General features: G+C 39.1%; 1 protein-coding gene across 1 annotated transcript in view; it reads left to right on the forward strand.

Annotated features, from left to right (window-relative positions):
* LOC147884848 (ABC transporter B family member 3-like) overlaps positions 1-18970 on the forward strand; it is a 73971-nt gene extending 55001 nt beyond the window's left edge. The window contains exon 12 of the mRNA XM_087397224.1: positions 18314-18970. Within this exon, the coding sequence (XP_087253350.1) occupies positions 18314-18970 (657 nt within the window). The remainder of the gene's footprint in view (positions 1-18313) is intronic.
* Positions 18971-26177: the final 7207 nt, after the last annotated feature.

Below are 26177 nucleotides of genomic sequence, written 5' to 3' on the forward strand. Positions count from 1 at the left end.
TAACTTTCTATTCCAAGCTCCATTTTGAATGAAACTGATATCAGAATCTTCGTCTTTTTGAGATCTATGTTTTGTCCCAACCGTCCTATTCAACAAAATCAGCCCTATCAATTCATGCCTTTCACATCAGTTCACATTGTGTTGAGTCAAAAGATGTTCTTCCAACAACGGCTCGCCCTTACTTTTGGGGCTGACCGATTAGCTCAAATCAATGCTTTCCCTCAGCCTTTCTTATTTCCAATGCTAGAGTACAACCTCACCTTTGATGTCTATATCTTTGTTTTGATCTGAGAAGATAGAGAGTGAGTGTCTCTTTAAGCTTCATCTTATGCCCAAATCTCTTCTCTCTTCTTCAATTTATGGATTGAGATGTGACCAAAACCAAACCCCCAGCTTTGTGTCACATCTTTTGGTGGAGACGCCGGGTAGGTTTTGCCTAGGATTTTCCTATCATAACCTCACGATCTCAGCTTGTTTACAAGCAAAGACTTTCTTCTTTGTGCTCATTTTTTATGCAAGATGTACAACATTCCAGTGTTCCGTGGATCAGAAGGAGAAAACTTGAGGAGTTACCTTTGAGAATTCAATCGAGCATGCCGCTTGACTGGTTGGTCTATGAAGGAACGTGCTGAGATACTTCCAAATTTCTTGGAGGGTGTGGCTTTAACTTGGTACGAGGCCTTGCCAAAAGATACCAAGGATGATTGGGAAAGCTTGGTTGAGGCAATGAAGGAGAGATTTGGGACATTGGAGTCATCAAATTCCTTGTTAAAAATTCCTTGTTATTGCAGCTGGAGAAGATTTCCCAAAAGGAAGGAGAGTCAGTTTTGACCTTCGCTATGAGGTATGATGACTTATTCGTCAAGTACCAACAAGCTGCTTTGCATGTGGTTGAGTCTTCTTCATCTTCTATGGGAGATTCTAGAGGTTCATTGGCAATGGAACATCTCAAGATGAACAAATTTGTTTATGGTTTGGATTCTACCTTGCGTGAAAAGGTTCTAAGCAAAAATCCTAGTAATTTCAAAGAGGCTCTTCACATTGCTTTGAAGAAGGTGGCCCATCAAATTGAGTCCACATTTCAGCCATCTACAAGTGTCATTACTCTGGCACATCGAGTAGAGGTAGCCTCAACATCCCAGGTATCTACTCCCTCACTGGATCATAATATATGGCAGAATTTGCTGATTTGAAGTTGCACTTAGTGAATGCCAAGGCACCTAGGGCTCCACGAACTGAGGATAATCCTAGGGATAAAAGCAATGTTACCTGTTATGAATGTCAAGAGAAGGGACACTATCATCCCAAATGTCCAAAATTGAAAAAAAAAGAAGACAAGAGTGTAGTACTCTTAGAAAGAACATGTTCAGAGGAGGAAGATGAGGAAGAAACTTTGATGCCATTGATGACAAGAAGTCATAAAACTAGGAGTGACGAGGAAGAGGAGGAAGAGAAAGAACGGAAACATAAGAAGAAAAAATCATCTCGAAGAAAGATTGGACAATCTGATTTTCCTCTTGGACAAGGGACTTTTAGTTATGATCTATTGACAAACCTTAGAGAGAAGACTGCACAAATCACATTTGGGCAGCTTTTGGCACTCTCTCCAAAACTTAGGAAGGAATGGAGTAAATTGGCCAGCACTAGGGAGTCTAAGAAAAAGAAGAAAAATGATAATGGGACACCTATGGCACAAAAGGTAGACATAGATGTGGGAGATGATGTACTCGTTGTTGATGTCATCATAGATGGCCGGACTATTTCTAATGCATACATTGATGGGGGTGCATCGATAAATGTCAAGAGTGAAAAGACAATGAAAGATGCTGATTTGAAGTTATCTTCTCTTAACTCTCCTTATCGCATTAAGTTGGCTGATAATACTAGAGTGAAAACCCTAGGAGTTGTGAAGAATTTGGCTACAACATTTCAAGTTATTCCTATAAAACTAGATGCTAGGGCTTACCCATTGATCTTGGGAAGGCCTTGGCTCCATCAAGTGAAGGCAGTACAGAAGTGGGAGATAGGTGATCTTATTTTCCAAGGAGGGAATAGGAAGGTCTGCTACAACATCAAGAGTCGCCACGAGGTGGTAAAGGAGGAAACTTTAACTTCCGAGAGCTCAGAGTCTGAGTCATCTGATCACGAGACAAGTGGCACCTCCGAGGAGTCCATCTCAGAGGGAGAGGTGGAAGGAGTGGTGTTTGGTCTTTGCCTTGGTGTTGATTGCAGGGACAATCAAGGAAATGGAGCTTCAAAAGGAGAATCATCTTCAACCATGTATGAGGAAGTGGTGGCTCGTACTAGTCTTCGCCAACAAAATGAGATTCTTCTTGATGAGACTATAACAGGTATTGAAAGAGATGAATACCTAGAAATGCTTGATGGGTTTCCTAATCTATTTGCAAATAGTTACTCACAGGTGCGCTAAGTTACTTTAGCGGAGCACAAAATTGACTTGAAGCCTCAAAGCAAGCCAGTGGTGCAACGGCTTAGATGGTTGGGAGTGGTACAAGCACAAGTGCTCAGGAAGGAGGTAACTAACTTGCTCCAAGCTGGATTTATTTTTCTAGTTGAGAATTCAGAGTGCGTTTCTCTAGTGGTGGTTACTCCCAAGAAAGGAAAGAAATGGCGTGTTTGTGTGGACTTTCGCCCTCTAAATGCATGCACACAGAGGGATTATTTTCCTCTACCATTTCAGGATGAGATATTGGATCAAGTTGTAGGCCATGAAATATATTCAGTATGTGATGGGTACTCCGGATACTTCAAAATTTGGATTTGTGAGGAAGATCAAAGGAATACTTCATTTGCTACACCATGGGGGGTGTATGCATATAGGGTGATGCCATTTGGTTTAACTAATGCACCAATAACTTTCCAACATTTCATGAGCCAGGTATTTGCACCCTACTTGGGAAAGTTCATAAGAGTGTTTTTGGATGATTTTTGCATTTATTCAAGTCGTGTGGATCACTTGGAAAAGTTGAGGATTGCATTGAAAAGTATTGATGATGCAAAAGGTTGCCTTAATCTTGCAAAATGCCGTTTGGCCAGGAAGAAGGTGGCTTTGTTAGGACATGTTATCTTGGAGGAAGGTATAGAAATGGATCTTGAGAAGGTACAAGCAATCATGCCCTTTCGCCACCCAGTAATGTCAGAGAGGTGAGCGGCATTTTGGGTAAAACAAAGTATTACCAGCGCTTTGTTGATATGTTTTCTGAAAAGATGTATCCTATAAATTTATTGACAAAGAAAAATGTATCTTTCCAATGGGGACTAGAGCAAGATAAGGCATTTTGTTTGCTTAAGGAATGCATGAGCCAAAGGCCAATTATGCAGCCTCCTAGGTGGGAGGATGATTTCTATGTGAATCCAAGTGTGTCAACTCATTCAGTGGGAGCTATACTACTTCAGAAGGGTGAGCAAGGATGCATGCAACTAGTGTATTATGCAAGTCGGCAACTCACCGAGGCTGAGGAGAGGTACAGTGAAATGGAGAAAGAAGGTTTATCTTTGGTCTTTGCAATGAAGAAATTTAGGTCATACTTGCTGCGTCGCGCTTCTTTCTTCCTTACATCTCAACCTGCTTTACAATTTTTGGTTCGCAAACCCAATCCTGCTGGAAAGTTTGCTAAGTGGATTTGTGAGCTTCAAGAGTTCTCTTTCACTTTTATTACAAAAAGCACCACTAGAGCTTCTCTTGCAGATTTGCTTATAGGTAAGGAGGAAGAAGAAGTAACAAAGGCAAAGGAAGACTTAGATGAAGAGTTGGAGACCCCGGCAATAGCGTTCAAGCTGCATTTTAATGGAGCCTTTAGCCCTTCTAGAAAATGTGGGGCTGGGGGGATAATTCTATTTGATGCAGAAGGAAAAGAGGTATGGGCCAAGGGTAGGCAATTTCCTGAAGCAATATCAAATAATGTGGCTGAGTACAATGCATTGATCTGTGGATTAGAAGATTGCCTAAAGGAAGGAGTGAAAGAGGTAGAGGTGAAAGGGGACTCTCAACTGGTCATTAGGCAAATGAAAGGTGTTAATAAGGCACGGAGTCCTAATCTACAAGATCTTTATAAAAGAGCGATGGAGTTAAAGAAAGCTTTTGAGTTTTGCAAGTTTGTGCATATTCAAAGAAAAGATAATCATCAAGCTAATGAGATGGCTACTAAAGCTTTCACTGAAGCTACTCTTGCATTGATAGATACAGGTTGGCCAGAGCTCCAAGATGTTCAATGTTACTTGGACGAAGGATATTTTCCTCATGGATTGACTCCTCAACAAAAGCAGAGGCTCACAAGGAAGGCTCATCCTTATACAATCCTTGGGGATGTTCTATACAAGCAAGGTAAAGATAAGGTTCTTAGGAGGGTAGTGAGCTTGGAAGAATCTAAAAGGATTATGGAGCTATGTCATGAATGTTTAGGTCACTTTGCTTCAGCTAGCACTACTCGAAAGATCCTTAACATAGGGTATTATTGGCCCCGACTCAACAAAGATGTTCATCAGTGGTGCCGAAGTTGTGAGGTATGCCAAGCATATGGATGCAAGCAATTGGTTCCTGGGCCCTTGAAACCCATTCCAGCATATGGTCCATTTGAGAGGTGGGGTTTGGATTTTGTTGGCCCCCTTCCTCGTTCTTCACAACAGAAGTATTATATATTAGTTGCAACTGATTATGCAACTAGATGGGTAGAAGCAAAAGCTACCGTCAACAACAAAGCAACAACGGTGGCATCATTTCTCAAGGAGTTTATACGTGCCCGTTTTGGTTGCCCTTTGGAAATCCTTACAGATGGAGGGAGGTCTTTTAGGAATGACTTGATTGAATCTTTGGTGCACAAATTGAAAATAAATCATGTCATATCAACTCCATATTATCCCCAATGCAATGGTCTTGCGGAAAAAACTAATGGTTTGCTTTGTGGGCCCTTGTCTAAGCTAGTAGACACCATGAAAAGGAAGTGGGATGTGCATATACCAGAGGTTTTGTGGGCTTATAGAACCCTTGGTTTCACACCTTTTCAACTAGTTTCTGGAGTGGAGGCCATCTTGCCAATAGGATTGGAAATCTCAAGCCTTCGCACGACTTTTTCTCGATTGTGCAACTAAGAAGAAACACATGCTTGATGGGTTTCATAGTCTGTTTGCAAATAGTTACTCACAGGTGCACCAAGTTACCTTAGTGGAGCACAAAATTGACTTGAAGCCTCAAAGCAAGCCAGTGGTGCAATGGCTTAGATGGTTGGGAGTAGTACAAGCAGAAGTGCTCAAGAAGGAGGTAACTAACTTGCTCCAAGCTGGATTTGTTTTTCCAGTTGAGAATTCAGAGTGGGTTTCTCCAGTGGTGGTTACTCCCAAGAAAGGAAAGAAATAGTGTGTTTGTGTGGACTTTTGCCCTGTGAATGCGTGCACAAAGAGGGATTATTTTCCTCTACCATTTCAGGATGAGATATTGGATCAAGTTGCAGGCCATGAAATATATTCAGTATGTGATGGGTACTCTAGATACTTCCAAATTCGGATTTGTGAGGAAGATCAAAGGAATACTTCATTTGCTACACCATGGGGGGTGTATGCATATAGGGTGATGCCATTTGGTTTAACTAATGCACCAATAACTTTCCAACATTTCATGAGCCAGGTATTTGCACCCTACTTGGGAAAGTTCATAAGAGTGTTTTTGGATGATTTTTGCATTTATTCAAGTCGTGTGGATCACTTGGAAAAGTTGAGGATTGCATTGAAAAGTATTGATGATGCAAAAGGTTGCCTTAATCTTGCAAAATGCCGTTTGGCCAGGAAGAAGGTGGCTTTGTTAGGACATGTTATCTTGGAGGAAGGTATAGAAATGGATCTTGAGAAGGTACAAGCAATCATGCCCTTTCGCCACCCAGTAATGTCAGAGAGGTGAGCGGCATTTTGGGTAAAACAAAGTATTACCAGCGCTTTGTTGATATGTTTTCTGAAAAGATGTATCCTATAAATTTATTGACAAAGAAAAATGTATCTTTCCAATGGGGACTAGAGCAAGATAAGGCATTTTGTTTGCTTAAGGAATGCATGAGCCAAAGGCCAATTATGCAGCCTCCTAGGTGGGAGGATGATTTCTATGTGAATCCAAGTGTGTCAACTCATTCAGTGGGAGCTATACTACTTCAGAAGGGTGAGCAAGGATGCATGCAACTAGTGTATTATGCAAGTCGGCAACTCACCGAGGCTGAGGAGAGGTACAGTGAAATGGAGAAAGAAGGTTTATCTTTGGTCTTTGCAATGAAGAAATTTAGGTCATACTTGCTGCGTCGCGCTTCTTTCTTCCTTACATCTCAACCTGCTTTACAATTTTTGGTTCGCAAACCCAATCCTGCTGGAAAGTTTGCTAAGTGGATTTGTGAGCTTCAAGAGTTCTCTTTCACTTTTATTACAAAAAGCACCACTAGAGCTTCTCTTGCAGATTTGCTTATAGGTAAGGAGGAAGAAGAAGTAACAAAGGCAAAGGAAGACTTAGATGAAGAGTTGGAGACCCCGGCAATAGCGTTCAAGCTGCATTTTAATGGAGCCTTTAGCCCTTCTAGAAAATGTGGGGCTGGGGGGATAATTCTATTTGATGCAGAAGGAAAAGAGGTATGGGCCAAGGGTAGGCAATTTCCTGAAGCAATATCAAATAATGTGGCTGAGTACAATGCATTGATCTGTGGATTAGAAGATTGCCTAAAGGAAGGAGTGAAAGAGGTAGAGGTGAAAGGGGACTCTCAACTGGTCATTAGGCAAATGAAAGGTGTTAATAAGGCACGGAGTCCTAATCTACAAGATCTTTATAAAAGAGCGATGGAGTTAAAGAAAGCTTTTGAGTTTTGCAAGTTTGTGCATATTCAAAGAAAAGATAATCATCAAGCTAATGAGATGGCTACTAAAGCTTTCACTGAAGCTACTCTTGCATTGATAGATACAGGTTGGCCAGAGCTCCAAGATGTTCAATGTTACTTGGACGAAGGATATTTTCCTCATGGATTGACTCCTCAACAAAAGCAGAGGCTCACAAGGAAGGCTCATCCTTATACAATCCTTGGGGATGTTCTATACAAGCAAGGTAAAGATAAGGTTCTTAGGAGGGTAGTGAGCTTGGAAGAATCTAAAAGGATTATGGAGCTATGTCATGAATGTTTAGGTCACTTTGCTTCAGCTAGCACTACTCGAAAGATCCTTAACATAGGGTATTATTGGCCCCGACTCAACAAAGATGTTCATCAGTGGTGCCGAAGTTGTGAGGTATGCCAAGCATATGGATGCAAGCAATTGGTTCCTGGGCCCTTGAATCCCATTCCAGCATATGGTCCATTTGAGAGGTGGGGTTTGGATTTTGTTGGCCCCCTTCCTCGTTCTTCACAATGGAAGTATTATATATTAGTTGCAGCTGATTATGCAACTAGATGGGCAGAAGCAAAAGCTACCATCAACAACAAAGCAACAACGGTGGCATCATTGCTCAAGGAGTTTATATGTGCCCGTTTTGGTTGCCCTTTGGAAATCCTTACAGATGGAGGGAGGTCTTTTAGGAATGACTTGATTGAATCTTTGGTGCACAAATTGAAAATAAATCATGTCATATCAACTCCATATTATCCCCAATGCAATGGTCTTGCAGAAAAAACTAATGGTTTGCTTTGTGGTCCCTTGTCTAAGCTAGTAGACACCATGAAAAGGAAGTGGGATGTGCATATACCAAAGGTTTTGTGGGCTTATAGAACCACTCATAAGCTCTTCCTTGGTTTCACACCTTTTCAGCTAGTTTATGGAGTGGAGGCCATCTTGCCAATAGAATTGGAAATCTCAAGCCTTCACATGACTGTTTCTTGATTGTGCAACGAAGAAGAAACACATGCCCAACATCTAGTACAGCTAAAGACCTTGGATGAGAAGCAGCTTCAAGCACTTCAACATTTGGAGGCAGCACAACAATGTCGCAAAGCAAGGTATGATGCTCTTACTAAGAAGAAGAAGTCTCTTCTCTCTTCTTCAATTTGTGGGTTGAGACGTGACCAAAGCCAAACCCCCAGTTTTGTGTCACAGTACCATTATGCCTAGTCACCTATAAGCAGTAATGAAAAATTTACTCACAATTTCAAGCCATATTTTCTATCATCAATACGCCATTATTGAGCAAGGTTGACAAGGATGGAAGAAGATTATTTTAGCATTTTAACCAAAAAAACTTAGGCATGTAGTGTTTCTCTGAAAGAAAATGGGATCTTTTCAATCAAGAAGGATATACTCATGAGGTCCCTCCATGATATGTGTTGCCCTACCAATTGTGTCTCACGGTCACATAACCCTCCATGTAGAGTTTCTCTTAAATAAAATGGGATCTTTTTTAATCAAGAAGGATACAATGATGAGGTCCCTCCATCGTAGGTGTTTCCCTTTCAATTGTGTCTCATAGTCACATAACCCCCTATCTTGTTGACCAAATTTCAATTTTCTTTTATAGAATTACAATCTGGCTGCACGTATCCATTAGATATCCAAAAATATATTTTTTTCAATTATAAAAGGATATGGGGATGGGATCTTGCAAATATCACTATCACTTTATCACATATAACTCAAAGCAACATAATGACCTATCTTTTTAATATAAGTCTGTTTTAAGAAAATAGATGTATGCAGTATACATAAACTTTACTTTTAATGACATCTTCTCATTTAAGTTCTCCCAAGGCATGGGGATGAGGTCCCTCATGATAAGTGTTACCCTATTGTGTGTATTTCGATAGTGGTAGGGACACATTGCTTATTGAGAAAACTTCAATTGAAAACGAATGAGTCCAAAGCAATTTCTCACTCTCTCTTCACAAAAAAGGAAAACAAAGATGAGACTCCTTGAGGATAAATTTCTTGATGGGTTTTCCCATTACATGCATCTCTTAGTAGCATAGTTGCATACTCATCATAAAATTCTGACATTTTAAAGGAAAAGAAATCATTTCACTGTTACACTCAAGCAAACTTTTGTCCTACCTATAATATTGCAAAAGCTACTTGTAGTGGACAATTGGTTAAAGAGAAAAGAAGATAGAGAATGGTGAAAATGAATCCGGGTTTCTCATAATGGATATGGAGTTACAAGGTAACTTCTCTTCATGGTAACCACACTTTTTTTCCTTAATCCATAGATGTGAAATAAAGTTTCCACATTTGCCACAATTGTTCTCTCCTTGTATGCACAATTCCTTTAAAAACATTAGTCTCTTTCAAAGGCACAAGAGCTTTGTTATTTTGATACCTTATGCTACAACGTAAGGTTAGGAATCTCCCATTTCCTAGAAGGAAACTTCAATAGGCAACTCAATATCAACATACATGAACTATAAGAAAAAATCAAGCTATCATGGTGTTGCTTAAAAAGAACTCACGTAAATTTTTATTCAACTGTGGAATAGCTCAAACAAATAAGAAAACCAAATAAACGAGAGACTCTTCAAATTTTGAATGGGATCCAAATATAGGGATCCTACCATCTTATCAAGAGGATTTCATTCACTTTCCAATGAATCGCACACTTGAAACCCTGAACAAGAGTCAAGCACTGAATGCAAAATTACATAAGCTACACGAAAATCTATATGGAAAGATGAAAATAATTCACCATTATTTCGAAGAAGTTTTCATCCAAGATAATTTCTTGCTTATTTTTCATCACCAAAGCATGAAGAAGATGGGGAAAGAAAGGGAAAAGAAGGAAAACTTCAAGAGAAAGGGAAAAGAAGGACAACATCAAGGGGAGGAGTGGGCACCAAATTTAGGCTTCAATATGCACATGGAAAGGCCACAAAATGAGAGAAAACATGTTCTCAACAAGAGGGTGGCTCTTAGCAAGTGGTTTTGGAGTCCAAGAATAGGTGAGACACATGAAGTGAAACATATTTCTATGTGTGTATATGTACATGTACATGCATGTATACACATACATATAGGTATATTTGTAATATATCAATATATGTATGTGTACATGCAATATGCACATGCACACACACACATACACACACTTATATGTGTATATGCACATGTGCATACACATGTATACATGTATACATACATACATGCACACATACACACATGTGCATGCATGCATGTGCATGTGTGTGCATGCGCACATGCGCATGTGTGTGTGTGTGTACTTTTCACCCCAAAAAAAAAGATTTGTGGGTGTGTGGGTATGGGTGTGTAACATTACTCGACTTGTTATCAATGTCTGAAATATAAAGTACAAGATAAGACCATGAAAAACAAAAGGATTAGGAAAATTTCTCAATCCTCACACACAAAAAATATCCCCACATAAGCATAAGATTAACTATCCTTTTATAAGGATATAGCCATATACAAAAGTTAATGCCATTAGAAAAATATAGGCATATACTTTTTTATGAAAAAAAAATCCTTCAAACTTGGTTATGCCTTTTATCATAGAAATTCTAATTTTCTAAAAGATCTCATGTTTTGCCTAAAACCCAATGAAAAAATAATTTTAATGAGGAAAAAAAACCAAAAGGCCATAAGGCACTTAAGGCGTAAAGGGGTCTAAAAAGGCCAAAATGGACAACTATCCAAAAGTCCCATGGTTCGGATAAAAGGTATCAAAGTCCCAAGTTATAAGTAATAGGTCATGCCTAGACAAATTAGATGAATGGCTTTAATATATGCAAGGTATAAGGTCCCTATAAACTTCCTTAATGTCCATCCCATGGCTCGAAGCCACAAGACCCAAGGGACCAAGGAGTCCAAATTCCCATGCCACATGCATTGGACTGCATAGTCGTAGTCGTAATTAGTGCAAATCTTCGCTACACTTAGCGCTGCCTGTCGCACATGCCATGCCACCATACACTGTGCATACCTTGCGTGGCTCGAGATGCCTAAAAGGAAGCCAACTAAGCCACATAATAAGGACTGTATTGCAACACAAATTCCGGTGCCCCATCCACGTGTAGATGACCTTGGTCATTGTGGTGCTGTCATATGACATTACATGTGCCAATGGTCACCTAGCATCGCCCTCTGCCGTGGCAGTGCCACCAATTCGTATATGACCTCTGCCACCGTAGCATAGATATGCGCCACCATGCATCCTAGCCTTGCACTAATAGGCAATACTTTGTGTGAAGGCTTAGATAACCATCCACCTCGTCTTTCATGAGCCCACGCAGTCTACAACAGTCAACAGTACTGAGCACTGTGTTGCAAATGCTACCCCTTACTACTATATCACTTGAGTACTATTGTGTCCTGCATCCATACAGAATGGAGCGCCGACTTTTATGGTAGCACGTCACTGCATAAGGAGCTTGATACAAAGAAGGAAGGTACGCATGTCACTTACCTTATCACTTGGCATGCTTTCACTCAACTCCACCCTTGTGCACACACTTTTTTTTTATGCACCACTTCTGAAGTGCTAGTGGTATTTATAGAGGTGCATCCCTCATAAAATGAAGGGTCACTATGGCACATGAAGAGTCCATTGTCTTTTCGTTCAACCTTATTTTATGGAATTGAAGGGACAGATGTTAATCCAATGCCTGAAAATTAGGTCTTTTGGTTGTCCATTTAAAAAATTAGGGGACACATGATAATTTTATGCCCACCATCTTTTTTCATTGTTATTTACATATTCTTTACCCAATAACCACGTGAGCATGAAAAATTCCCTTTTTTTTTCCTTTTTTCAAAAGCCAGAGGTTAATGTTAAGTAATAACCCCATTTTTTCCAATTAATAATATAGGTGCATAACTATTAGAGTTAATTTCATGCCATTACCAAGTTATGGACAATTAGCTACCCTTTGGAGTTGTTAGACCTTTTAATAACTATATATAGGTCATGTGTCATTCGACCTATTGTACTAAAGAAAAATCCTTTTAATACATGGGAAACAAACCCACCCATTCCTAATCATAATTGTCAGGAATGTGTGTGTGTGTGTGTGTGTGTGTGTACCCGCCCTTATCCCATGGTGGGCACAACACCATAATTGGAGTGATGGTAGACACCTAAATATGAGAAGTGCCTACCATTCTCCCCAACCATATAAAGTTCTTTATATAGAATCATACCTTTAAGGAGTTCAACCGATTCTAGTACTTTAAGTAGCGCACTAGGAAACTCTGAGGATAAGTAGGAAATAGGAAAGATTTGGGAAAGGATCATTTTATAGGCTTGGCCAATAGGTCTATTAGATTAAAAGAGGATAAATCTGGATATAGGAAAAGAAAGTGCTTTTGTTTTATTAAACTTATCCACTGGAAAGCTACCATCTCCCATAATTTCAATAGAGAGATCCATAAAATTTGTGGATAGAGTTATTACTTTATCTAACACACAAATGGATTTGTGAATGGTTTCCTTAATGTCAATGATAGGTAGTAGATAGATCCAAAAAGGATTATTTGCATCTTTGATAGCATTTGGATGAAGGAAATCTTTTATACAATTGTTGTTAATACAAAGAATATCATCAATGTATCTAAACATGTGTTTAAAGAGTGGTAACAAGTCAATTCTTCCAAGTCTATTGAGCCTTAAAATGAAACAAGACTCATACCAAAAGAATTTGAATTACACCATAATGGGTAGCACAAAAAACCCATTGGAATCCCTTTAACATGTTTCCAAACTCTATCACCACAGTGTACAAAACAATGAGTGATAAGCCATGTTTGTAATAAGATTAATTTAGCTTCATCTAGGCAAATAGAACATTGTGTATTTGTCATAGATTTAGACCACTTTGGTTTACCCCATGTACCCCATGTCCGTTGTGACTCATTAAAATGTGTCAAGATGAAGGGGTGCATGGATTTTTGCTTAGAGGTTAGAGTAACTACTTTATCAACAAGTATGGTAACTAATCCATCCTCCCCATATAGAGGTAAAGATTCATAGCATTTAGCTATGTCTACACAAAAGATAGAGTTGATTTTTGTTGGTAGATTAAGAGAAACCTTAAATATAGAGTTGAATTTCCATAATAATGAAGTCTCTGCTTGTAAAAAGGTTTTAGCAATCAAGGTTTTGTTATGTGTCCATTTCCTCAAAACATTCAATACAAGTGTATAAATTCTCATAAGAAGTTTGGCAAGGGAAGAATAGATGCAGTTATGAGCATTGGTAATCCATCTATGAGATCCCTTGTGTGGTTTAAATATTGAACACAAGAAAGGTAGATTATCTCATGAGATGGTGTCACACTAGGTAAAAGGTGAATTAAATCCTTAAAGAGTTTAGAGGCAACTTGTTTTGGGATGGTCCATGTATTTCCTTCCATGCATGGGATGTTGAAGTCAGGCCAATTAATTCTACAGCTAGCAATATCACGTATTAAGTGAATGCATTCGAATACCATAGTATTAGCACATTTGTTTGATCTTGAAATGTACGAATGTGATTTTATCCATTCAATTTCATCCAAAACATCCTTGTTGTCTAACCAAATTTCATATTTTTTAAATTTTCTTAGTATTGAAAGTTTTAAGTTAGTCAGCACAATCCCTTAAGAAAGATGACATAGCTAATTGTTTATTGACCAAGTTGCATTTTGCCAATAAATCCATCCAAAAATTACTGAGGGACTTAAGGGCTGGAGAAGAAAGACAAGGTTTACAAGGGATGTGATTTAAGCCCTTGTAAAGTGTTTGTCGAATAATTTTACTACGAAAGATTTTAAGATCTACCGATTGAACATGTGATCCCATTCCCCCATCCACTTCCATAATAAATGTCTTAAATCATTTAAAAGTAGAGCCTTTACACTTATCTTCCTCCTTTTCCCATGAAAAAGTATGGAATACCTCTTTTGAGTTATGAAGTATCCAACTTATTGGTTTATCATACTTCCATCCAAAAATGAGATTGGAAAGTACAATAGTTGAACTGGGATTGAATTTATTAAAGCAAGATACTAGATTATCCCTAAGAGATATCCTGTCCAAAGCTTGAGCGGAGTAATAAAGATGCAAGATGCTAGTGGTTTCTTTATTAAGAGAATTTTTTATCAAAACCAATCTTCCATAAGACTCCATTAGACGTCTAGAACCTGTGTAACACAGAAGACCATTTGAGTTTTTTTGCCAAGGTAGGAGCAATACTATTATTGTAGGTCATAGGCCTTTTGCCCTTATTGGAACTAGAGCCTAAAGCCGGAGTACTATCCCCAATTATTAGAACCGCACTACTAGGGGTATTAGAGGGTGGTGTGGATACATCCACAATGTCTTGGTGTGGAAAAGTAGATCCACAATCACTATTATGACATCCCCCTCTTGTGAAACTTCTTCCAGATCTGGCTCCACACCGAATTGCCTCTTACATTGCCTCTGCCACCATATTTTGGCTTCATAAGGTTGGCACTTTCTCTTCAAAAGGAAGAGGGTTTGATTAATTTTTCAATCATAGTGAGTCCTTGCTCATTGTCCATTGAAGAAAAAAGTTTTTCCTTTGGATTTTCTACATATTCCAAGACCCCTTGAATCATAAACTCTCTCACAAAGATGAAAGTGATGAGAGTTTCAACTATGGGTTTTGCCAGTCCATTCAGCTATATGAGGAATGCAATAAAGGATGCTGATAAACTCATATCCGGGTAAAATAAATCCAAGTGATTTACCATATATCATATAACATGGTCTGCCCAAAAGAGAGAACCACCACATTTGTCAGAAACATAGGCATGCCTGAGGAATGGTCATAACCAATTCCACCACAGGGATTTGTAATTTGCAGCCCTTTCTGTACTGGAGTTAAAGCCTCCCTGAATAAGTAATAGTATTTTGGAGTTAAAACATTTCCTAGCATCCATTGTAGATAGTGCAGGTGCACAAGGAATGCCTACCTTTTTGAAAGCTGTTAATGAGACTCCTTTGGGAGTAGCCTGTTTGCATTTTTCCACATCAACATTAGATAGTGAGCCCCAAAATCTTAATATATCTATGCTCAAAGGTGCTAATAGATTCAAATTATTAAGAGTCCACATCTTGTTTTGATGAGTCTCTTGAGACACATCGAATTCCACCTCCCGAGCAAGCAATGTAGGAATGCATGATGATCCTTGTGACATGGTGAGATTGTCCTTAGCTTCCTGTTCTACTGAAGTAGTGAGTAAGTTGGAGAAAGTATCCAACTTCTCTTGCTCCAATAAAGAAAGAGCAATTTTTTTGAACCAAGGAAGTTTGATAGTGACCTCAGGTATAATGGTAGAAGATAGAGCCTTTTCAATTCTAGGTAGCATTTCTTCATGATGATGCACATTGACATCATCGTTGGAAATGATTTCATCGATCATAGTTTCCATTTCAAAAAGTAGTTTAGAATAGAACCCCTCAAGAAGGTCCAAAAATATAGGAACAACATTTTAACATCAAATGATATATGAGAGAAGGTATTACTAGAGATAAAAATTTAGCTGAATCCTGAAAAGATAATATTTTTAGGAGTATAAAGAAATTTTCCATGATAGAACCTTTGCACTACACTTCAACCAGCAACGCTGATACTTGCCACCATCCAACAAGCTTAAGCTAGGATACTTAAACCAGAAGGGAAGACAAGTGTCATAGCATTACTAGACTTGTTATCGATGTCCGGTGCCGCCAATTTGTATATGACCTCGACCATCGTAGCATAGATATGTGCTGCCATGCATCCTAATAGCCTTGCATTAATAGGCATTACTTTGTGTGAAGTCTTAGAAAACCATCTGCCTCGTCTTTCATGTGCTCACATAGTCTACAATAGCCAACAAGATTGAGCATTGTGTTGCAAATGCTACCCCTTACTACTGTGTCATTCTATAGTATTATTGTGTCCTACATCCATACGGAATGGAGCACCGACTTTTATAGTAGCATGTCACTGCATAAGGAGAGCTTGATACAAAGAAGGAAGGTACACATGTCACTTACCTTATCACTTGGCACGCTTTCACTCAACTCCACCCTTGTGCACACACTTTTTTCTGATGCACCACTTCTGAAGTGCCAGTGGTATGTATAGAGGTGAATCCCTCATAAAATGAAGGGTCACCATGGAACATGAAGAGTCCATTGGTCTTTTTGTTCCATCTTATTTTATGGAATTGAAGGGACAGATGCTAATCCAGGTTGTCCATTTAAAAAAATTAGGGGACACATGATAATCTTTACGCCCACCATCTTTTTTCATTGCTATTTACATATTCTTTACCTTATAACCACGTGAGCATAAAAAATTCCCTTTTTTTTGCTTTTTTCCTTTTTTTAGAAGCCAGGGGTTAATGTTAAGTAATTAACCCATTTTTTCCAATTAATAATATAGGTCCATAAATATAAGGGTTAATTTCATGCCATTACCAAGTTATGGACAATTAGCTACCCTTTGTAGTTGTTAGACCTTTGAATAACTATATATAGGTCATGTGTGTATTGAAGAAAAATCTTTTTAATACATGGAAACAAACCCATCCATTTTTGACCATAATTGTCAAGAATGTGTGTGTGTGTGTGTGTGTGTGTGTGTGTGTGTGTGTAAGATAATGGTAGTGTAGTTGTACAATATCTCTTGTATGGGGGTTCTCTTAGATGCCCATCGACCTTGGGGGTGGTCATATTAGCACTTGTTCATTTATGTACATTTTTATATTGTTTTTTGATATAATAATGGCCGTGTACTTCTAAATGTGTCATTGTTGTGGCATTTGATGTGTGTGTGTGTGTGTGTGTGTGTGTGTGTGTGTGTGTGTGTGTGTGTTGAGAAGGGATTAGGGAAGGTATGGGAGGACTAGTGTGCTTGGTGCATGGGTTGATTAAAAAGATAGTGTAAAGGAGAGATTTCACGGGGGGGTTACATAAAAGAATAATTCATAGTTGGGGAAGTATATGTGTGTGTGTGTGTGTGTGTGTGTGTTGAGAAGGGATTAGGGAAGGTATGGGAGGATTAGTGTGCTTGGTGCATGGGTTGATTAAAAAGATAGTGTAAAGGAGAGATTTCATAGGGGGGTTACATAAAAGAATAATTCATAGTTAGGGAAGTATACATGTGTGTGTGTGTGTGTGTGTGTGCATGTGTGTGCGTAAGAAGTAAGAGTTTCTGTGCGATACATTTACTAATCAAAATTTGTGTGTGTGTGTGTGTGTGTGTGACACCACTATTATTTCTTGTTTTTGCTAACTGGTTCAACATTGTATCACAAGCGATTCTTTAGATAGTTCCTAATTGATGTTGAAGATGCATCAATAAGATTTATATTGAAACATAAATATACCTTAATACAAGAGCACATACATTTCATATTTTGCCCACTTTATCATTTATCAAAGCTTATAAATACTCTTTTCTCTATTGAATCCCATCTTTAAGTTTACACATTTAGGTCATACGAAACTCTTAGTACATAAATCAATTCTCTTTTAAAGTATCTTTCTTCTCATAATAAGTAGGACTAAATTATTTCATATTATTAAACAACTTTGATCAATCCTTACTAAAGTATCTTCATTTACCTAGCCATTGTACTGCATTTCCTTCTATCTCAATGTAATATCTTAGCCTAGACAAGATTCTTGAAGCTGACTTGCTAATTCTAGCAACACATCAGCCTTGCCTTAGGGCCTAGGATCCCATTATCATGCTTGCATGATCACTTTCCTTGCTAATTAATTGATCAACAAGCTTCCATTAAACAAAATTCTATACTTCTCATCTGCACTCCTTCCACCTCTACCATAGGATGTCCGTAGGCCATACGTTTGTCTACAAAGGGACTAGCATGCACTCTCTTTACATTTTTATTAGGTTTACCATGAGTTTCATAGGGGCTCTCTAACCTAGCCAATGGATTACACTCTTGTGCTATTGGCCTATGGTTTGGTGTATACAAGGCACTCTTACTACATATGGCCAATAACACTAGGTAGTTGTCTCTTATTGACACACTAGCCATAGAAGGAGTGTTCTAAGTTGATGCTTTCTAACTGAATCAAGAGAAGATAGAAGCTAAACTATAAGGACATTTTTTACCTTTTGATCGACCAAAAGTCTTCCATTTCATATGCGTGTATATACTTATGCATGATGCACGTGTGTGTGTGTGCGCACGTGTGCATGTGCGTGTGTGTGTGTGTGTGCGCATGCGCATGTGCATCCATGCATGTGTACATGTGTGTGTTTATTTGTTTGTATGCGTGCGGGCATGCGTGTATGTATTGAGAGAGAGAGAGAGAGAGAGAGAGAGAGAGAGATGATGATGACTCATGATCACAATTTTTATTGATGAAAACAAAATAGGCTATAGCACTAGTGGGTGAGAGTGGTGGTGGAAAGTCAACAGTGCTAGCATTGCTACAACGGTTTTATGACCCAAACGGAGGGGAGATCACAGTGGATGGGAGAAACCTAAGACACTTGAAGGTGGAATGGTGGCGAAGGCAGGTGGGTGTAGTGGATCAAGAGCCTTATTTATTTAATGGAACAATTGAGGCCAATATTATGTATGGACGACTAGCTGTGGAGGAGGGGATGGAAGAGCCTATGGAGAAGGTGGTGGAATCAGCAGCAATGATAGCAAATGTAGCAGCATTCATAAGCAAGCTCCCACAAGGATACAAGACCAAAGTGGGAGAGAAAGGCATCCAATTGTCAAGTGGACAACGTCAGAGGGTGGCTATTGCTCGAGCTATTGTGAAGAACCCTCGCTTGCTTTTGTTGGATGAAGCCACTAGTGCTTTAGATAATGAGACAGAGCATGTTGTTCAACAAGCCTTTTCACACCTTGCAGCATCACGCACCACATTCATGGTGGCACATCGCCTCTCCACCGTGCGCTCTGCACATTGCATAGTTGTGCTCAAGAATGGTACTATTGCTGAGATTGGATCCCACGATGACTTGTGCCATCACCCGGGTGGATTATATGCATCAATGCTCCATCTCTCTACCCTATAAATCCACATTGAGCATGCCCCCATCCTGTTCCTTTAAGACAACATGCACATAACATTCAAATTCAAGGCAATCAAATGATCAATCCCTAGCATGCCTCCACTGCAATCTTATCTTCTTCCTAAATTTGTGTAGCTCTAATTGAAATAGATTGATGCCATGCAAATAAATTGACTTAGTGCAAAGTTTGATTGGTCCAAAATCCATTGTTAATACCAATAGGGTAACCTTTTTAAAGGTTATTCTGAACTGTCTTGATCATAGGAACTATTCCCCATTTCTCAAATCATACAAAATAATCAATTTGTTCAATAACATTAGTTACAATTCTTTCCGATAAAAGGAAGCATTTAATAATGCTAAAATATATTGATGCCATGCAAATAAATTAACCTAGTGCAAAGTTTAACTAGTCCAAATCCATTGTTTATATCAACATGGTAACCTTTTAGAGGTTATTCCAAAATATCTTGATCATAGGAACAAATCCCCATGTCTAAAATCATAAGAAATAATCCATTTGTTCAATAACATTAGTTACAATTCTTTCCAAAAATAGGACACATTTAATAATGCTATAATAAAGAGCATTTTAAAGTGATACAATATGCAAAGCTTTTGTGATAAATAATAATTTTATTTTAAAAATAATCAAAGGATAGAAAACTTATGAAGGGATTATCAACCACATGTTCTTTTATATAAAAGAATACACAACCGTAGCAAGATAATCAAAACAAAAATATAATTTACAAAGTCTTTTGTGACTTCCATCTAATCATCATTATGTCATGTTTTTAATTATACATACAATGGATATGCACACACACTTAATGACCCCATTATCTTCGAAAATTTTATAAATCTCATCTTGAAGCTTTTAGTTTGTCTCTTGCTTTCAATGATAATTTAATGAGCTCAATAATTCATGTCCCCTTCAATGTTTCAATGAAACTCATAAATAAAATTAATCCTTCGAGAAAATGGTTTTAAAAGGTCTTTCTTGTCATAATGTGTTAGTGATTATAGTATTTAAAAAATGATTTATTTCTCATAAAAGGTTGCAATTACACAAAGTGCTCATAAATTATAATCAGTGCACCAAATAATTCTTCTATCCATGTTTCTAAGAGAGAGCATGAAAATCATATGACGCAATATTTTAAAACTTCATTTTTACTACAAGATGAAACTAGGCTTCTTATAATATTAATTACAAATACGAGTAGTTCATCTTTCTACTCCCGACTTCTAGGCCCTAGACCCCGCCCAAGGCAACCGTGTTGAGACTTTTGGAGGCTCGAGCCTTGGAAATATCTAGAGATTCTGAATGTGTATCGCCTAGCCCTAGAGGTGACAATGTTGATCCTACAACCGCAGAAAGGGGGATTCATTGGTGTGGTTGGCTCCCGTTCTTGTCCCTTATGGGGCTTCCATTTTTCCTCCATGAGGAGGAGGAGTGGACCCTGTCATTGTTTGATTGTATGATGGGAGAGTAGATGCACATGATGGAGGAGTGCATGGGCCCGGCAAGGGATAGAGTCCATGCCCCAACTATGGTGTTATAGCTATCTACCAACTCGGCTTTATGGAAGAGAGGCTGGGTTGTGCATGCATGGCAGTAGTAGTGATTTGGATGGGACCAGAGGTGGAGCTCATGCATCGGACCTATTGGATGCTTTAATAGTGTGTTGGTAGGTTTGAGGCTGATGTCTCATTCATGATGTACTGTCCATGGAAGGTCATATCCGGAGCCTATCATGCCTTTGGTATGAAGATACACAAACACAAACCATTCCAAGGCCCTTTTGAAGTCATAGAAATCCAAGGTTGTGGTGCAGGCTCCCAATATAGATGAACCCTATTCATTGTTTCCTCCTCCCCATAAGTTTGACTATGGTGAGTTGGAACGTGCACGTTCTCCACAATCATGCATGTAGTCAGCCACAACATCTAACACTTTGTCAGGAGTTGTAGAGGGCAGGATTTCATTCTAGTATAGGAGCATATGTTCTCAGCATTGGACATCAGTCTCATTGCCACCATCTACTCCGGAGGAGGCCTAGAGGTGTGATCTCATGTAGTAGGCCAAAGTGGAGTTGTTTGTATTTTGATGTCCCAAGCAGTGGCCCTTGAGTTCTTTGATCAAGCCAAGCTTATCAAACAATTTGTATGTTTCTCTGAGTGCGTGGGTCTAGGATTGGGATCCTAAACATGCATGCACATTCTTGCAGAATCTAGATAGTAGTACCATGATTTTTGGAGGCTGTTTACCAAGTGCCTTCCAGATGTTGACTCTTGGATTGTTGGAGGCAACTTCAACAACCTAGAGTTCAAAGAGGATAAGTAGGGAGGAGCTTTCTTCTTGGAGATGGTTGCAGTGGAAAGGAGCACTTGGGAGTAGTTCATCTTCATGACCAAGGGCAAAGATCTATGGAGAGAGGCAGAGTTGCACCAAGATCCTAGGCAGCCTCTTTTTTCTTTTGGGTAGAGGAGGCAGAGGCCTGTTGGAGAGCCTTGACAAGCTTTACATTGGGGATTTGGCAATGGATAGGGGGGCTCCATGGGAATTTTACCATGTGTTATGATGTCATACCACTCCCCTGCTGTGCTTCTCTAGAGTAGCCCTACTAATGGACTCCCCTAAAGGGGGGTTTGAATCATAGATGACCTTCTCTAGGATGAGAAATAGAGGCGGTAGCTGAGATTTGGTAGCAGTAGCCACAGGGTGGACACAAGTATAGGTAAGCCTCTTGAATTCCAAAGCGATACAAAGGAGCAATGAGGAGCTTAATCTTTATAGGACCAAGAGAGAGATCTTAGATGAGACTTAGCATCGATAGAGAGACTGAGAGAGAAGAAACAAGGCTCCTAGTGGCTCAATAATCAATATGAGAGTGATCTTTTGTGCTTCTCAACCTCATCTTTATCTTCAACATGCATAGCTTGTTGCATAGCTTTTAACCTACTCCTTTGCTCCCTTTTTCTAGAATCCTCATATTCCCTAATTATGTCAAACTTGCAAAGGACACAAGATTTGCAAGGCAGATCTACAAGTCCACCACACTAGCTTGATTGTTCCAACATTATTTCAAGTATCCTATGTGAATCTTCAGCCATTTCTATGAGTCGAAGATAGTTGTTGGTGACTAGCTCCTTAAGTTGAGAGAGAGAGAGAGAGAGTGAGAGAGAGAGAGAGAGAGAGAGAGAGAGAGAGAAGAATAGTGAGAGTTACCATTCTCATTCGATTTGGTCTTGCATTGGTCGACTATGTATCTCTGCCCTGGGGCGCCAACTCCCTTTAGTAAGAAAACCTATCAAAATCTTGAGTATGAGATAAATTTAACAATATGCCATGAGTAGAAATTATTCATATTAACATGGTTGTGTTCTACACTAAAAGAGCTTCAAATATGTCTTTACACGACGTTAAAATTTGAGCAATGCATGAAAAAGTTACATTAATTTGAAAGGAGATGGTTTCATATTTTAGTGTATTTTTTGTTTTACCCCCCTTCATCCAAAAGACCCCCCCCCCTTGGGCCTCACATATTATGAAAATTATCTACAAATCTTAAAATCATGCACATTTTTCAACATATATACCTTATATTTTGTGGGAGGGGGGACATTAAATTTTCATATTTTTCCCTTGCATATTTGAATTTTTTTAAGGAAATCCATGCATATTATATATGGACCTTGTCCTCCCATGCCCTGGATTTTGGATGAGGGTAGTAACATATTACATATTGAGTTGGAGCCCCAGGATCTCCACACCCATCAACACCATTGTAAGCATTGAAACTTACAAGCTTCTTATCATTCTTGGATTGGTGGTCTACCATGTATCTACGCATCCATCAAGAAACTTATGAGCTTCTTATCATTCTTCTTATTGAGTATTCAAGTCTTGATCTTGGCCTTTCTCTTTCAGTAGTAGTAGACAATAGAGCATGACATGAAGCATGCGTAGCATACTTCTTGTTCCTCTGCATTCAATTGTTTTTTAATTGCTTTCCCATAGTATTTCACACAAATCAGCTCAAAACCTATTGGTTTGTCATTGTGCTTGAAATCTTAAACCCAAGGAATCCTAACACCATTGGCAATGACAAGATTATGATTCTAAAAAAGGTATGCCCATAGAAGAACTCAAGTGTCAACTCTCAATGTCAGTGTCAGCCTAGATCGTTAGCACTACTATCTATGAATTCTTTCAAAGAAAGAAAAGAAAAAGATATTAAATAATGGCACCTCTATAAAAGTACATTTGGAGACCACCAAACCACAAATAACAACATGGTACCACAAACATGGAGCTGTAGGAAATTAAGGATCAAGATCTTTCATATCATACAACTCAGTAAGTCTAGGTTAGATGTACAAACACCCACAAGCTTGAATGCACCGTAAATGCACAAATAAAATGGCATTGAGTAGGGAAGGGCACAAGAATGCTAGGCTCTCAATTCTCAAATGAAGTGACAACCCACAAGTGATTAGAAAAATAGAATTTTTGGTTTGGGTATCAGAAGACATGCCAAAAACTCCCTGAGTGCACTTGCACAAGCATATATGAAATTGAATGTTGCTAAGAGCACAATGACTACCATCAATACAAATTAATACACAAAGTCGACACCATTTACTCCTAGGTCTTCTAATATCTCGTGGAAACACAAGTGGTGTTGCTGCTGCTCTCGTAATGGATCTCTTCAACATGCATGCAAAAAACTAAATCCTCTAATCAGACAGACACGTGATCAAACCCGCTCTGATACCACTGATGGTGTGGCGAAATTCAATCACTAAGCCTAATAGCATGAATACATAGACAACTTGCAATAGACACAAAAGTAAGAACTTCTATAATAAGAGCCTCAACCCTACGGGGTTTGTTGGCAATTACAACTCTGAAATATGACTCTACTATGAACCCTATGTAGCTACGACTCTGAGACATGCTGTGGCTCATGGCTCTCTAGCTCGTGGCCTCAACAAAGAGAGGAAACTAATTGCCTTCATGCTAGATATACTGAGCCGTAGAGAAGTTGGTTGCTACCTTGAACTCATAATCGTCTAGAAGATGCTTGCTATCAATAACCAAGAGACGTCCAAGTGTACTCCATGTATTGGCTAAGCTTTAGGCACATGCATGGTCTAATGAGCTTCAAGTGGCCACCTCATGAGTCATGTTCATGCGACCAGCCAGTTGACTCCACACGGACCATGCACAACACACAATAGTTGGACCCCTTAAGAGGAGTCCCCAACACTTGTGCATACACTCAGGCAAAAAGGATCACTTGCAATGCGTGGAAAATGTATTGAAGAAATGCAGGGAGTATGGAATCTCTTTGAATCCTCTAAAATGCCAATTCTTGGTCACACATGGAGTAATCTAGGGATGCATAGTCTTTTGACATGGGATTGCAACTGGACATGGACAAAATAAAGATCATCATGGAACTTCCCCCCCACTAAATGCAAAGGGTATCCAAGTTCTCATGGGCCATGTCGGATACTATAGAAGGTTCATACTTAGGTATGCCATGATTGCAAGACCCCTATATAAGCTCCTAGTCAACTTCATCTAGATAGACGAATGTGAACAAGCTTTCGAAACCCTCAAGTGGAGATAGCCCCTATCTTCATGGCACCAAATTGGGACATAGAATTTCATGTATATATTGATGGTTCCAACTATGCAAACACAACAAAGGCTACCGAGTATACTTTACAAGCAGGAAGCTAAATGATGATGAGGTGAATTACACCACAATAGAAAGAGAAGCTTTGGCAATGATCTACAACATGAAGAACTTTTGACACTATCTTTTGGCTACTGACTTTATCTTCGACACAAATCATCAAGCCTTCTTGTGAATCGGCTATGTACCATAGGCCAGATCACTCGATGGCTTCTACTGCTATAAGAATTCAATTTCAAAATCATGGTGAGAAAAAGAGCTCAACATATCATTGCCGATCACACTCACAATTGAGGACAAGAGAAGAGCCAAAAGGAATAGAAGATGACCTACCAAATGCCGCATTATTTCAAATTGATGCTTTGCCTGACTAGTGTGTAGACATCATTGGGTACTCAATGGCAAGAAGACCACCCCCTGAAATGAAAGTAGTGGATGCCAGAAAACTAATTCTCAAAGCTACACCCTATCAACTCATTGCACAACAAGTATACAAGATGGGCAAGGACCAGGTTTTAAGGAGATGTGTAATGCCACATGAGATCATGCCAATCCTTAGTGAAGTCAATGAAGGCATTGTAAGAGGACACTTCCAAGGGGAAGCAATAGCAAGAAAAGTCCTCTCGCAAACTATCGGTGGCCAACAATTTGGGCAGATGCCTATGAATATGTTAAAAGTTGTGATGTATGCCAATGAACTACTAAACCACAACACAAGGACTTCAATCCCCTCATAATAGTTGTTGCACAAAAACCATTTAAAAATGGGGGATTGATTTTGTTGGACCTATACATCCAACAACAAAGGGAACATAGGCATGCTATATCATTGTGGCCCCATTGATTACCTAATTTGGATGTCCTATTGAAATTGTGTCGGGTGGAGGCACGCATTTTGTCAATGAGGTTATCTAAGAACTCTTGTCTGGCTTTATAGTGATCCATAGAAAAAGCACACCCTACTACCCCCAAGGGAATGGACAAGCCGAATCCACCAACAAAATATTACGCATTGTCCGCACCAAGGTAGTAGAACCAAAGCATTCAGACTCAGCAAAGAAACTAAATGTAGCCTTATGGCCATACCGAACCACACTCAAGGTTAGTATAGGGAATACACCTTTTCAATTGGTGTATGGCCTTGAAGCTGTGATCCCACTGGAATTTGTAATACCAAGCCTACGCATAGTAGTTCAGGAACTCATGGGAGATCATGCATCACTGAAAGAAAGACTCTATCAATTAGAGAAGCATATAGAGACCAAATTAGTCGCCTACTAGACCATGACAACACAAAAACGCAAAAGGAAGGCATGGTTTGATAGAAATCTTAAAGCCAAAGACATCAAGGAAGGTGATTTGGTTTTGATATACATGCCAAAGTCCACAAGGGCAAACTCAAATATCTAGGTCAAGGATCTTATAGAGCCAAAAAAATGAATCCCATTGGAGCTATGCTACTAGAAACTCTTGATGGAGTCCAATTCACCACAATA

The sequence above is a fragment of the Dipteris shenzhenensis genome, chromosome 26 (assembly GCF_047967505.1).
Source record: "Dipteris shenzhenensis isolate YYH24624 ecotype China chromosome 26, Dip_SZ_1.0, whole genome shotgun sequence".
Classification (NCBI taxonomy): domain Eukaryota; kingdom Viridiplantae; phylum Streptophyta; class Polypodiopsida; order Gleicheniales; family Dipteridaceae; genus Dipteris; species Dipteris shenzhenensis.